Source organism: Odocoileus virginianus, chromosome 16, assembly GCF_023699985.2.
Source record: "Odocoileus virginianus isolate 20LAN1187 ecotype Illinois chromosome 16, Ovbor_1.2, whole genome shotgun sequence".
In the NCBI taxonomy this organism is placed as follows: Eukaryota; Metazoa; Chordata; class Mammalia; order Artiodactyla; family Cervidae; genus Odocoileus; species Odocoileus virginianus.
In genome coordinates, this window is record NC_069689.1 from 61743206 (window position 1) to 61758524 (window position 15319).

Sequence of the window (15319 nt, forward strand, 5' to 3'; positions counted from 1 at the left end):
GAGATAAGGGCCATCCTATCCTGTGTCTCCATAGATAATGGCCCACAGCTCAGAGAGATCCAGGATGTTCTTGGTTTGAGGCCAGACCCAACGCAGCTGGGAGCTTTGGGATAAGACAAGTCTCCTGACAAGGCCAAGGGTGATGGGTGGGGAGAACCATTCTGGAGCGGCCGTGCTGTTACCTGAGTGTCTGGGTCACTGGTTCTAACCCCATGGATCCTGAGCTTCAGCTGTAACAGGGCCCTGAGCCTTTTCCAGGTGTCTGGCTTAATCCACCTCCGGAACTGGACCTTTCTCTGACGGGTCCTCAGTGAAGACCCCTGCCATACTGGGGACCGTGACTTGCCTGACCTTCACAGCACCATGTCCACTGGGGTCACATACCCAAACATGGAAGCCTGGAATACAGTGTGCTGCTTCCTCCGCCTGCCACAGCTCTTCTCTACCTGTGTGGCCTTCTCCCTAGTGGCCGACATGGGCATTTGGAGAGGGAACATAGGTAACTGGTCCATTTCCCTCTGGGGCTTCTGTTTTGCTGTGACACTCATGATAGTCACAGTCGAGTATTTTAATTTTGAATCACGCTTTCCCTTCTTCTGGTACAACCTCCCTGTCACCTACGCCTGCTACGCCACCCTCCTCTGCCTCTTGACCTCCATTATCTACTCCACCATCTACGTCCGGTTCCTGCCTGATGGACCTCTCTGGGACCGGGCCATGGCAGCCAATGCACTCTCCTGTGTCGCTTCTGTACTTTATGGCATAGATGTGGCCTTTGTGTGGAACTACTATGGGTTCGAAGAGATCACCTGCTATGTGCACACCTTGCCAGGCCTGCTGAAGGTGCTGGAGACCTTCGTGGCCGGTGTCATCTTCGCCTTCCTCAGCAACACCTCCCTGTACCTGCACCAGCCGGCCCTGGAGTGGTGCGTGGCCGTGTACTCCATCTGCTTCATCCCGGCAGCACTAGCTATGCTGCTAAAACTGGGTGACTGGGAGAACATACTGCCTGTCCCCTTCCCCATTTTCCAGTTGGGGCTAATCATGCTCTCTGTCCTCTTCTACATCAGCGCGCTGGTCCTCTGGCCGCTCTACCAATTCTATGAGGAATTCGGCGGGCAGCCGCAGTGGTCCAGTGATATCAGCTGTATCGATGACCTCATGTGCTCCTGGATCCAGCGACTGGCTGTGGCCATCCTGACAGCCATTAACCTATTGATTTATGTGGCTGACTTCGTGTACTGGGCCTGCCAGGTTTCTATAGGGACTGAGGACCAGCCCAGGGACTTCTGATCCCCTCTGGTCACAGGAGGTCTCCTCACTGAGCTCTGTTGTCCTCTGACGCCCTCAATGCACGTGAACTTGGGCAAACTCTGGGAGATGGTGAGGGACAGGGAAGCCCGGCTTGCTGCAGCCCATGGGGTCGCAGAGAGTCAGACATGACTCGGCAAGTGAACAACAGCGATGTCCTCTGATGTCCTCTTCCTGGCTCCCTCTCTCCCTCCTCACAACCTTCCCCACTCATCTCTCTCTCTTTTCTGTTTCCTTCCCTCCTTCTGCTCTGTCTCCTTCCTATTTTGTTGGGTTGCCCGCATTCTGTTTTGCCTCCGTTTTGCTCTCGTTTTTTCTACATTTTCTGATTTTTTGTCCCTTTTCTGGTTGTCCTTGGTTTTCTTGTCTCCTGTGTCCTGACTACCTCTCCCCATTCTCCTTCTGATCCATCAGGATCTGAGACTCCTTCCTTCTCTGTCCACTGCCCCCTCCCACCTCCTAAGGTGCTGACTCCACAACACACAGCCCTCTGTGCAGCTGTTCATACCCTGGGCCTCTGGAGGGGCCTCGTTGCCAAAGCAAGTCTGTTCACCTGGGAGTGCCTTAGTTGGTGTGTATGTGGGGAGAGTTAGGGGGTGGGTTGGGAGAGGTTGGTGGCTGGAGGTATGTAGATAGAATTTGGCCTCATTTCTCCCAGTGGAGAGGGGTGTACAGTGTATCTCCCCTTTAAGTCACACAAAAATCTCTGGAGGTCAGTAATTCCCAGTGGGCAGGACCCTGGATCCCTGGGTCCCATCTTGTGTTCAGCCCCACCTGAAATTGGCTCCGGAATTTTTCCAGGCTTACTAGATATTCGCTGCATAGAGGTCATCTTAACAGAAGTTAGGATACATTTTATCCCAACTGCTTTCTGGGAAAATAAAAAAGGAGCTGGTAAAAAATCACAAGGTCTTGGAGACATCCATCTGCAGTATTTGTGGGGGGCAGCGATGTGGCCCTCCTGCCTCAGTGATCAAAGCAGCAGGTCCTGCCTCTGCAGGGAGCCATATCCTGGAGTTGACAGACTAGTAAGACGTGGTCCAGTGGACTAGGATACTCTTACCAGAACTAGAGGAGTCATAGCTCTTAAGTGGTTTATCAGTGAAATCTTTACCTGGCCTGGGAGTGAGCATTCCTACCAACCTGGGACAAATTGGTTAAAGATGTATCTGAAAACTTGGTTGAAATTAAGGTGGAAATAGAGGGGACTGTGTAATAAAGAATGCTGTCTACCACCCAGTTCTACAAGAATCTAGGCATCAGCTATTGCAGTCACTGATCTACAATCCACCCTGAAAGGAATTGAGGGCGAAGATCAGGATAAGGCACTTTGTGCTCTGGGAAAACTGGAAGAACTGGCCTTCAAAGAGATATTTTCAGGAGAAACTTTTATGGATCTAGTTTCTCGCACCTTCTCATGCTCTTGCAGAAAAGTGCTAAAACTGTTAAGTAAGATGCCTGTTCCTCAGGAAGACTGTTTATTATTCTGAGGTTGACTTGAATAAAATTTCCCATTTCTTTCTTAGACTGTTGATTAATTTTTCTTTTTTTTTGATTAATTTTTCATCGACAAAATCAAGTATGCATTGATGTCTACCAGTCTGGGTAAAGAATCTCATATTCTTCTATTTTCCTAAATCAAACTGAACACAACACTGGGAGCTCACTTCTAAGAGGATGGAGATGCCTCTGTGCTTTAGTAAAAGAATTGTCCAGGGTGGGCTCACCTGAGGGGCTCACTGTCCAAGCCTGTGGTTCATGAGGGCAGCTGCTCCATCCCTCCTGTTGGAGGTTAAGGGTCATTTGTCACAATTCCAAGGCTGGTCCAGTCCCCTCACTGTGGAGCTCAAAAGAGAGTGTAAAGGTCCTCTGCTTAGTCCAACCCTGTTGTCATAGAGAAGGAGCAGCTGGACCACAGGGAGGGGCAGGACGTGTCCAGAGTCACCCTGTGTGTGGCAGAGTCAGAGTCAGGACCCAAGTGTCCTGGTTCACGGGCCAGTTGTCTGTCCATGGCTCCATGTTGCTTGTTACAGGCATAGCAGCAGCATCCTCCAGGCTGGGACTCTGCCCCGTCCACCCTCATTCTGCACAAACCTGTCCTGTCCCCCCAAGGAGGGCACTCACTGATGCTGAGTCAGTTTCCTCATGTACTAGATGGGGGCTGGGTGCCAGAGACCCCTGGTCCCTCCAAGCCCCCCTCTTTCCGGGGCCCCTGGACTTGCCAGTCTTGGAGACTCAGACGTGGAGATGGAAGCCAGCTCCCTCCCCTCTGTCCACCCTCTCTGCTTGTTCCCTCTTGGCTGCTGGATCCTGTTTATTGGTCACATCCTTCCTGATCACACAGACCCTCCTTCCCCATGACCTCTGCTTGGTGGGGAACACATTTCTCTTTCATAACTTGAGTTTCCTCAGTCACTTCACAGTGTTCCAACTCTTGTAAAAATACAAACTGCTTCCAGGGGACCCCGCAGTCTGAGGTGTCCCAGGCTTCCTCGTTCCTGCACATTCTTGTCTTTCCACTTCTTCAGAGTCCAGCTCAGCAGTCTGAATGCTCTCACTCTGTTTGGAGAGCTCATGTTGTTTAAGGAACACAACATTCATTTTGTTGAGAGTACAGAAAGACTCACCATAAGCAGGGGAAGTGGAAACAGAAGCCCAAAATGAGAGAGAGGCAGACCTGGGGTCCACGGCTGGGTCCACAGTCTCATGTTCTCCTGACTCCAGTCCAGTGGCCTCCCAGGCCCGGTCTGGTCTCCCTGGGGATGAATGGCGATCTTGTGGAGAGCAGAGCCCAAGAGATCAGTTTTCTAGTTCTGATTCTGCAGCTCATCTGCCATGAGCACAGACGAGTCTTGTCACTGATCTGAGCCTCAGTTTCCCATTTATAAAATAAGCACATTATACTAAAGGGATTGTTATTAAGCTATTTTCCCTGAAGCTTTAAGTTTCTGGTGAGTTGATGGGGTTGTAATTAGGTTGATGGCATCATCCATCACTTTTCTCTAGCCAGAGCTGTATGACATGAATTCTCTCACTCAAGATCTCATTTGATAATAAGGGTGGCTAGGTTTAAAATAACCCAAGTGCTCATCTTTAGGACAAAGATTAATAAACCATAGTGTAGCCACAATATGGAATACTATACAGCTTGGAAAAATGAGGAGTCTTTCAAAATAATAATAAGAAAATATCTCCAGGATTTATAAGGAAAAAATACTAAGATACAGAATTGTGAATAGTATGATACATTTTAAATAATCAAAGGAGAGAAAATAAAAATAAACATGTCTGTATTTGCTTGATTTACACCAAAAAGCACATGAAGGACTCCTAGGAGTCCAGTGGAGAAGTTACCTGGTCCTGGTGGGGGAGGGGAGCTGAGGGTTGAGTGAGGAGGGATTATATGGCTCAATATATGGCTTTTTGGAACAACTTGATTTTGAAACATGGAAGAAAATTAACTCTTTAAGAAAACAAAATTCAAGCTTGAAAAATATCCCAAGCGGAGAAGAAGGGTCGGGGAGGGATGGTTGGCTGATGTCCTCCATGTTCCCTGCAGACTTGGTGGACAGGCTGGGGGAAGAGCTGAGAGATGCTGCACAGGCTTGTCTCCAAAGGCAGAGGAAAGGAAGGTGCTTTGGGTCCAGGGATCTGGGGGAGGGAAGCTGTGGCCCCCAAGCCCACCATCTGGGTGACCAGGGCCTCCCCCAGCCCTTTAGCACACACAGTTGATGGAGAAGACCCCCCATTCGCCTCGTGTCCAAGCCTCAGGCCTTTCCCTTGCTCCCTGCCTGGCCTGGGCTCCCTGTCTCCTGGGGCAGCAGTCAGAGGCTCCCTTCTCAGCTGGCCAGAGCCTCCTCTGCACATGGTGACTTCAGCTGATGTCCCCCAGACTGTGGCCTGAGCTGCATCCAGAACAGAGCTGAGGGTACAGATATTCCCGTTGTCTGGCTTTTCTTGGAAAATCATGGAGATGACTTCCTCAATCCAACCTTGAATGGAGAGGAGAGATCAGTCTCTCCTGCAGCCTCAGGCACCTGGCTGTCCACCCTGGTTGGGGATGGCAGTGCTGGCTGCCAATCTATGTGGCCCTTTGTCTGTGAGGCTGGCTGTGAATGTCCTTGTAGAGAGGCTGGTGGGTGGAAAGAGAGTGATGAGCTCCATCAGCCCCCACTTAGTCTACACACTCTGTTTTTTCTGGCTGGTTTTCCAACAGGGACTGATCTTTCTGAAATAGGGGTGCCATTGCAGGACCTGTGGGTGGGGCACTGCAGCCAGACCAGGACACACAGTGTCCAGGACATGACTCCTGGACCCAAATGAAGGATTCCAACCTCGTTCCCACAGATCCGCAACTCCTGCAAGTCCACTACCCTTGTTTCCTAGTTTTATAAATGAGAGGAGGGATGAGGTGCTGAAGGTCAGCAGGGGGCACCCATCACTCTTCCTGCACCCTTGCCTGGAAGCTCCCCAATGCTGGGGCACCACTATCCAGATGAGAGGAATGGACCTCTGGTGGGGGGGGGATGTCACCCCCATGAAATAATGTCACCCTCCAGGGAATAAATGCAACTGGAAAAGTGAGTTGGAGGCAGGGTATTAATTAAGTCCCAGGAACGTCTTGGACCCACAGGATCCAGGATGTTAAGGAAATTGACACTTGTCTCCATCCCAGCTCAAGTGTTTGTTGCCGTCTCAGTGCTGGGTGGTGTCCAGCACTGGTGTCCAGCACTCTCTGAGCGCTCAGCTCGGAAAGCAAAAAGAAAGAGATAAGAGGAGGACTCGAGGGAGTAGAGAGAATATGCAGCCATGTTACTGCTAAAGATGCATGTTTCCAAAAACAAAGAGTTTTTGTCCTGAAGAGACGAAGGCCTCTAGTCCTTGGGGAGGGGCTGAACTCCACCAGGCGTGCAGCCCTCACTGTTCTCGAATTCTCCTGGAGATGCGGTGGAGCTTCATGGCTGTCCTGGCGTCTTCCACTGAGTTATGTCACAGCACGCTGTCCTGCAGATACAGGACAGAGAGGGGACAGAGGGCTGAATCCAGGAACCATGGGACTCGGGCCTTCCCTGATAACATCCTGATGTCCAGGGCTGAAGTGGGTCAGGGATGAGTCCCCAAGGCCTCTGACACCCTGGACTTCACAGGTGCCTGGAGCAGGCCTGGCTTCACCCATGAGCCCAGGGCCCAGGCAGGGCCAGGCACAGAATCCAGTGTCCTGCAGCCAGTTGTGCCGTCCAGATGAGAGGGCTTCCCACACTCTAGATGGGGGCAGGGCACTGAGAGAATACTGGAGTAGGTTGCCATGCCCTCCTCCAGGGGATCTTCCTGACCCAGGGGTCGAACATGCGTCTCTTATACCTCCTGCATTGGCAGGCAGGTTCTTTACCACTAGCACCACCTGGGAAGCCCCCCTAGCTTATACCCTTCCTCTTTTCTTTATATAAACTATGAGGAAAACCTGGGGAGCTAGGAATGGATTCTTCGGGACATGGCTTCACATTCTCCCCAGGATTAGCAACTTCCTCAATAAAGCTATTTTCCTTTTAACTGACACTTGTCCCTCATCATTGGACTTTTGAAAAGAGGCAGCCAAACCTGAGGGAGGTTCCTAAATAAGGATCCAGGAAGAGGACCTCATGACTTGTACAGAAGAGGGAACTGGGAGCCCCTGAGCTGATCCTCAGTCCTTGAAAAAACCATGTGGGCCAAGAACACCAGGTCGACCACGTAAACCAGCAGGTTGACGGCTGTCAGGACGGCCACAGCCAGTTGCTGGTCCCAGGTGCACACAGAATAGACAAGTCCATCATTGCAGTGCAGCCGCTCGGGCTGGCCACCAAGCTGCTCGTCAAACTGGTAGAGAGGCCAGAGGACCAGAGCGCTGGTGTAGAGGAGGACGGAGAGCAGGGTCAGCCCCAAAAGAAAAGTGGGAAAGGCAATGGGCAGCCTGTTGTCACAGTCACACCAGTTCAGCAGGAGGGCCGTGGCTGCCAGGAGGAAGCAGATGGAGTACACGGCCACGCACCACACCAGGGCCGGCTGGTGCAAATACAGGTGGCTGTCGATGATAAAGGCGAAGATGACACCAGCCACGAAAGTCTCCAGCCCCTTGAGCAGTCCTGGCACAGTGACCATGTAACCGGTGATCACGCCGAGCCAGACCCAGGTCCGAGCCCAGGCCACTTCGCTGGCATAAGCCACAGCAGCGATGCAGGAGAATGCAGTGGCAGCGATGGCATGATTCTGGGAGCGGCCATGGGGGAAGAACCAGATGTAAGTGATGGGGTAAATGATGGAGGCCGAGATGCAGAGGAGGGCAGCGTAACAGGCATAGGTGATGAGAAAGTTGTACCAGGAGAAGGGGAAGCGGGACTGGAGCCCACAGAACTCGATTATGAGGATGATGAGGGTCACGAGAAAGCAGAAACACCAGATGAATATGGACCAGTTACTTACGGCCCCCATCCAAGTGCCCACACTGGCCACGAGGGAGAAGGCCAGGCAGGTGGAGAGCAGCTGCAACAGGCGGAGGAAGTAGCCCAGGAGGATTGCAGAAAGCAGGCCTGAGGATGAACGCATGGTGATCATAAAGTCAGGTCAGTCTGTCACTGTTTAGCAGTGGTCTTCCCTGAGGACCATCACAGAAAGACACAGCTCTGGAGGGGGTTTAAGTCAGATGCCTGGAAAAGACTCAGAGTCCTGTGACTGCTGAAGCTCAGGATCTGTGAAGTCAGACACCTGGGTAACAGCACAGCTGCTTCAGAATGATTCTCCCCACCCATCACCCTTGGCCTTGTCAGGAGACTTGTCTTATCCCAAACCTCACAGCTGGGTTAGGCCTGGCATTAAACCATGAACATTTTTTTTTTTATTACTTTGTGGTACATGACGTTATCTGCAGAAACACGGGGTAGGATGGTCCTTATCTACATTACTCAATTTTCATGTCTCTGAAAATTCAAAAAGAATTAAAAAAAATTCATTTGGCCTTTAATGTCATGGATTTTGCTACAAATTGGAATCTTGAATAAATATAATATTAAATTAAAATAATTCATTTGGTAACAAAATTTTACCTCAACAGATATGAGACAATTTCTGATCTTTATTTCACTTAGTGTGAATGTTTAAACGTTTGGTTGAAGAAACACTACTGGGTTTGACTGTAAGGTGCTTTAAGACCCCAGGGGGTGTTATATCATACAGGGTAGATTCACCATGTTTCATGATTGAAGCTGAAAAATTCTGAATTCTGGAGGATATATGACCCCAAATGTTTCAGAAATGAGGTACTGGATTGTACTGTTAACTCCGTTTTGCAGAGGAGGAAACAAAAAACACTCAAGGACTTAAGTACCATCCCTAAGTTCATACCACGGCTGCTGCTGTTGCTGGTAAGTCACTTCAGCCATGTGCGACTCTGTGTGACCCCACAGACAAAAGCAGCCCACCAGGCTCCTCTGTCCCTGGGATTCTTCAGGCACGAATACTGGAGTGGGTTGCCATCTCCTTCTCCTGTACTATGGCTAAGAAGTAGAAATTCAGACAGAAGTACCAAAGCTGTGGATTTGAGCACTTTGTTCTATACCGCGCAGGTCAGCAGGGCCCATGGGTGGGAGCACAGGACCAAAATCGAGCTCTGGGACCCAGGACACAGCTGCAGGTCTTCCTTCCACAGCAACCTGAAGACACACATGTCCTGGCCTCTCCTCCCCGCAGCCATCACTAGCAGGAGCTGCCATCTGAGGGGACACAGCCCCACCCGGAGGAGTGGAGATCAGAGATTAACAGGGAGGAACCATGGGGCGAGAGCAAGGCCACGGGGACAAGATGATATGGGAAGGAGAAACTATTCTGAATCCCTCCCCCAACTTTGCCTTAACATGTGGCTCTTCTCCATTGGGACAGGGGACACCAACCCAGCATGACTCCAAGGTGGAGTGTCATGGGGGAACCACATAATAAATTATCATAATGTTTGACTCTTAAGCTCCAAAGATGCCATCCAGATGGGAGTCTGGTAGTAGTCCTACCTGTGAGGATTCTCCTGGCCTGGGAGACTGGTTAGCAGCTTCCAAGCTGGGAAGAAGGGATTGGAAATGAACAAGGATGCTGTGTCTGATGCTGATGGGGAGTCTTTCAGGGCATCTCGAGGGAGGGGATGGGGATGGACAGATGATAGCCCCCTTTAAAGAACAGGAGCTGAAAGAGGAGGCACCCGCTGGACCCTTGGGAGGGGACAGCCCTGAGGATGCACCGGGACTGGGTGGGGGTGGGGAGGACAGAGTGGAGATGACTGGGGGGATTCCAGGGTCCCAGTGGCCCTGAGGCAGCCCAGTAGGTGTCTTCTGACCCAGAAGAGATGCAGGCATGGAGCCAACCTTCCCCATGGAGGAGGGGTCTGGACTGGAACTGAGACAGGAGAACAGGGGCCTGAAGGGGTTTCAGGGCTGTGACAGCGACACGTGGCCAGAGTGGCAGGGACCCTGGAGACCATGGAACTGCCCAAGGCAGTCCCGCCAGCCAGGGCTGCAGTCCTGCTCACCCAGGGGCTCCTCCAGGGTCCAGTGTGGGGGGAGTGAGGCCCCTCCCAGCCCGCCCCCTCCTGGGACAGCTGCCCTGTTTCCAAGGGACTATCTGCTGAGAGGTGCCCAGGGCTGAAGGGCCAGCACCCTGAGCCCCAGCCAGCTTCCTGCCATCAGGGGCCTGGTCACCTTTGCTGATAATAAACCCTGGGGCAAGCTGAGGCTGGAAAAAGAGACACAGAGGAAACCTGAGAACCACCCTGGACTCCCAGAGCTCCTTGAGCCCCAGTTGCCAGGGGAGCCCTGGAGCCTGCAGGCCTCCCCGTGGGCACTGCCGGGTGGGGAGGGGCACTGGGTGAGGGAAGCTGAGGGTCATGCTCTCTGTTCCCCAGTTGCTCTCCCACCAACATCCCCAAAGTCACCCTTCATTCCACCTAAGGTTAAATGACAACTTTGGATCCATTTGATGGGAAGGAGAGGCATGAGGGTTCCAGCTGTGTGACCCTGGGTAAGACCTGTGCCCTCAGTTCCCCCATCTGAAAAGAAGAACTTTGCCTGAGTCTCCCAGCAGCCCCTTCTTCATTCTAATCTGTGAGCCTGGACATGGTGCTCCCGTCAGAGCACAGCCTGGCTGTGGCTGAGCCCCGCCTGCACAGCAGCCAGGCATGTGGACTGGAAGACAGTGAGCTGGGAAGGTCATGGCAGGGACAAAAGAAGGAAGGAGGAGGTGCCAGAAGGGCAGAGAAGTGGAGGGGAAATGGGCACTCATAGAAGGCTCTGGACCTTTGGCAGACATTTCAGAGTTGGATGATTCTGGGCTAGTTACTCATTAGAGCCTCAGTTTCTCCACCTGTACAATGGGCTTAATCCCTACTTTTTATCAATTAAGTAAATAAAAGCATGTGAAGGGCTTATCAGAAGGCCTGTCGCATGACACCCTCAATCCATTCCAGTTACCTGGCCAGGCACCATGGTAACCATTTGCATGAGTTGTTTTACGACAGGAGGTCCTGGTAAGAAACACAGAACTAATAGGCCACCACCAACTGGGAGAGTTTAGGAAAGGTTCAAAAGTGATGCCATGTGTCTAACCACCTCCCAGAATCCTTCTTGCTGGCATCCATCTTGGCTGAACAAGGCATGCACGACCAGGAAGGACTCTGAGTCAGAAGGATTAGCTAAAGACAACCCAGAAACTAATTCCATCACCATAAAACCTGAGACTGCCTGCCATGTGGCAGAGCAGTTCTCTTGGATTCTCTTACCCTACTGCTCTCTGCCTGGGTGCCCCTTCCCAGTAAAATCTCTTGCTTATGTGTCTCCTCAGATAATTCATTTCTGAGTGTTAGGCAAGAGCCCACTTCCAGACCCTGGAAGGAGTCCTCCTTCCTGCAACATAAGTCAAGAAAACCTTATAAATGATCATATGATCATATAAATCAAGCCCAGCATCTTGGGCAACCTATCTCTCTCTGATGTCTTCTTCTCATCCTGGTGTAGTGCAGTTTCCCCTCTGTTTGATTGTCATTTTAAGGTGAGATAAGGTCAGCTGTGCTCTCTACAGACCAGTACAGTGTAGGGGCCTTTGGAAATGGGAATTAATCCAAGAGTCAATTTCCCTTCAATTTTACTATGCATGAGCTAGTTAAGAACACCTGAGGAAAAGATCCTTCCATCCAAGTTGGAGACAGTCCCTTAAATTGTGTCTTTTTCCAATCCTGGTTGCAGGTCATGAGGCATCTGATCATCATCCAAAGATAGACTACCGAGATAAGCTTCAGAAACAAACTTAGGGTGTTCTTTAAGAATTCAATTAGATGTTACATTAATACCCCATAACAAGCAAAGAACTATCCAGGAAGTGAGTCTGACTAGATACAGACCTCCATTAACAGACTGGGATTTGATATTTATAGAAACATCTTTTTCTCCCTAAAATTACCCTCATTTTTATGAAATATAACCAAATTAAGGCTAGTTTGTTTGCAAAATAGGTCTGCTGTCAATAAATTTGGCCTGATGATTTATATAACTGTAATCAATCATAGGGTTTTTGCTTTGCTGAAACTTTAATGTCAGACTGAACTGTTAAAATCAAACAGGGCTGGGAAAGTCATGCCAAAGGCTTATCACAGATTTCACCTAACAAATCTAAGTGAATTCTTCCCTTTTCAAGGTCTCAAAAATTCCTTGAGATCTCTGTATCTGTTAATGAGATAACCTTCTTAACTCATCGGATAAAGTTACTGGAAACCTAAGAGTTTCCAATATCTGGAGGAGTCAGAGAGAAAATACAATTGTTTTAATTTGTTTATAAAGTATAATCTTACCAAATTACAGTCATAACTTGGTTTGAGGGGAAGGTTTCCCCTATTCCCAGAAAATACAGATTCAAACCTGTAATTTTTTTCAGATAGAAACCATAAAAGTTATAAGCATATTTGCTGGTTCATTCCATCCTTTTTTAACTTTTGTGAAGTCATCATGTTTCCCATTAGAATACGAGGACATATCAGAACATTAGGAACTCCATTAATTTCTAGGATATCTATATCAGTAATATTTACCATACATTATAACCTAAGAGGATTTATTACTCATCTGATAATATTTCCCATGCAATTTAGCCAACCAAATAAACACAATTATGTTAACATCTCTCTTTGGGATGTTTCAGGGGCCCTCTGAAGTATCCCAAAGTTAGCTAGAGGTCAAAAGAACTTCAGCAGAATTCAATTTAGGAAGTTTTGTCAAAAAAATCACTCAGAAGGGTTTAGAACATTCGATCAGATTTAGTCGGTGCTGATGGGTATATCATTTAGCTTGCTGATATGTCACAGTGGGTGTACATACCAAGGCTCAAGGTCTAGTAAAAGTCATCTCGGACCTCGTTGGCTCTAACCAGTTTTCCTATGGCTGTGTCATGCCCAACAAAACCCATTTATCCAACTAATTGTAATGCAATTTTAGAAAATACTGATCATGTATAACTCTTTTCAGTTTTATTTTTTGTACCTTCTTTTACTGAAAACACATCTTAGTTTCCATAAAGTACTTTCCACAATGAGGTACATTTCTTGTTAAAAAATTTGTAACAGAATACAGTCTTATTTGACCTCTAGTAAACCTAAGTACCGGAGAAGGCAATGGCACCCCACTCCAGTACTCTTGCCTGGAAAATCCCATGGATGGCGGAGCCTGGTAGGCTGCAGTCCATGGGGTCACTAAGAGTCGGACACGCCTGAGCGACTTCACTTTCACTTTTCATTTTCACACATTGGAGAAGGAAATGGCAACCCACTCCAGTGTTCTTGCCTGGAGAATCCCAGGGATGGGGGAGCCTGGTGGGCTGCTGTCTATGGGGTCGCACAGAGTCAGACACGACTGAAGCGACTTAGCAGCAGCAGCAACAGCAAACCTAACTACAACTAAAGTATTATACCTATTGATGGTTTTAAAGACATGTCTATGTTACTAAGTATTAATTTAATATTGTCAATTAAAAAAAGATGTACAACTTGAGAGTTGTGAGTTAAGTTTTCTTTGGGGCAAAATGAGGACTGCATCCCAGGAGGTAGCATCTCAGATAGCTCTGAGAGATGCTCCAAAGCGGCAGTGGGGGAAAGTCAATATATCAGGTTTTGGTGAAGGGGGAGTTCAGTATCATGAAGCATTCTTTTTACAAAAGGTTTTTGTCAGTCACGAGGATCTGATGTCACCATGAAGGGATTTAGTGCTTCTCTAGATATGAAGAAATGCAAGGATTGAGATCATAAAATGTGTTCCTAAAAACATCCAACTATCTAAAGACCTTTCCCACCAGATTCCCTGGAGCACAGAGTGCCTCACTCCACCCTGAACTCTCTCAGGGGTTGTTGAAGGTCAACAGCTATAGCAGCATGGGCTTCAATCTCTGTAGAGGCAGATGGCAAAGGCCTTTGTTGTCCAGTCATTGGCAATGCTCTTGGTAAGTGCCAATTTGTAGTTGACAATGCTGAATATTTCCCAGTTCACATGAACCTGGAATACATTTAGTTAAATTTAGAATTGTTTGATTTGTAAGTACTTACTTTTCTTTAAACCAATTAAATAGAACTCATTTACAAATGAATCTCAAAAATATTATCCAGAGACAAGAGGTACCCAAGATGTGCACATATTCAGACACAGCACAAAATCTAGCTTCATTTTTTAACCTTAGTCATGACTAGATATTACAATATAAAATTTAATAGTTTATAAAGAACAGTTGGAATAAATAAAAGTTTTGAAGGATTCTTCCCATTTTCCCTTAGTCTCAGGAGTTAGAGATGATCTAGATAAGTGTTCTGAGAGCCCTGGTCTCAATTCAGTTCAGTTCAGTTCAGTCGCTCAGTTGTGTCCAACTCTTTGCAACCCCATGGACTGCAGCAAGCCAGGCTTCCCTGTCCGTCATCAACTCCTGGAGCTTGCTCAAACTCGTGTCCATCGAGTCAGTGATGACATCCAACCATCTCATTCTCTATCGTCTCCTTCTCCTCCTATTCTCAATCTTTCCCAACATCAGGGTCATTTCCAATGAGTTAGTTCTTCAATCAGGTGGCCAAAGTTTTGGAGTTTCAACTTCAGAATCAGTCCTTCCAATGAATATTCAGGACTGATTTCCTTTAGAATGGACTTGTTGGATCTCCTTGCAGGCCAAGGGACTCTCAAGAGTCTTCTGCAACACCCAGTGCAAAAGCATCAGTTCTTCGGTGCTCAGCTTTTTTTTTTTTTTCAGCTTTTTTATAGTCCAATTCTCATATCCATACATGACCACTGGAAAAACCATAGCTTTGACTAGACGGACCTTTGTTGGAAAAGTATGTCTCAGCTTTTTAATATGCTGTCTAGGTTGGTCATAACTTTTCTTCCAAGGAGCAAGCGTCTTTTAATTTCATGGCTGCAGTCACCCTCTGCAGTGATTTTGGAGCCCAAGAAAATAAAGTCTGTCACTTTTTGCCATGAAGCGATGGGACCAAATGCCACAATCTTAGTTTTTTTTCCTGAATGTTAGTTTTAAGCCAGTTTTTTCACTCTTCTCTTTCACTTTCATCAAGAGGCTCTTTAGTTCCTCTTTGGTTTCTGCCATAGTGGTGGTGTCATCTGCATATCTGACGTTATTGATGTTTATCCTGGCAATCTTAATTCCAGCTTGTGCTTCATCCAGCCCAGCGTTTCTCATGATGTACCCCACATAGAAGTCAAACCAGCAGGGTGACAGTATTCAGCCTTGACATACTCCTTTCCCAACTTGTACCAGTCTGTGGTTCCATGTCTGGTTCTAACTGTTGCTTCTTGACCTGCACACAGATTTCTTAGAAGGCAGGTCAGGTGGTCTGGTATTCCCATCTCTTAAAGAATTATCCACAGTTTGTTGTGATCCAGACAGTCATAGGCTTTAGCATAGTCAATGAAGCAGAAGTAGATGTTTTATGGAACTCTCTGGCTTTTTCTATGAT

At 48.3% G+C, this 15319-nt stretch overlaps 2 protein-coding genes across 2 annotated transcripts; one reads left to right on the forward strand and one right to left on the reverse strand.

Moving 5' to 3' along the window:
- The first annotated feature begins 474 nt into the window (after positions 1-474).
- On the forward strand, positions 475-1293 carry LOC110135997 (myeloid-associated differentiation marker-like). The gene has a single exon (XM_020891420.2). The coding sequence runs from the start codon at positions 475-477 to the stop codon at positions 1291-1293; it is 819 nt and encodes a 272-aa protein (XP_020747079.2).
- A 5655-nt stretch (positions 1294-6948) lies between these two features.
- On the reverse strand, positions 6949-7893 carry LOC110135995 (myeloid-associated differentiation marker-like). Its single transcript, XM_020891419.2, has one exon. The coding sequence runs from the start codon at positions 7891-7893 to the stop codon at positions 6949-6951; it is 945 nt and encodes a 314-aa protein (XP_020747078.2).
- Positions 7894-15319: the final 7426 nt, after the last annotated feature.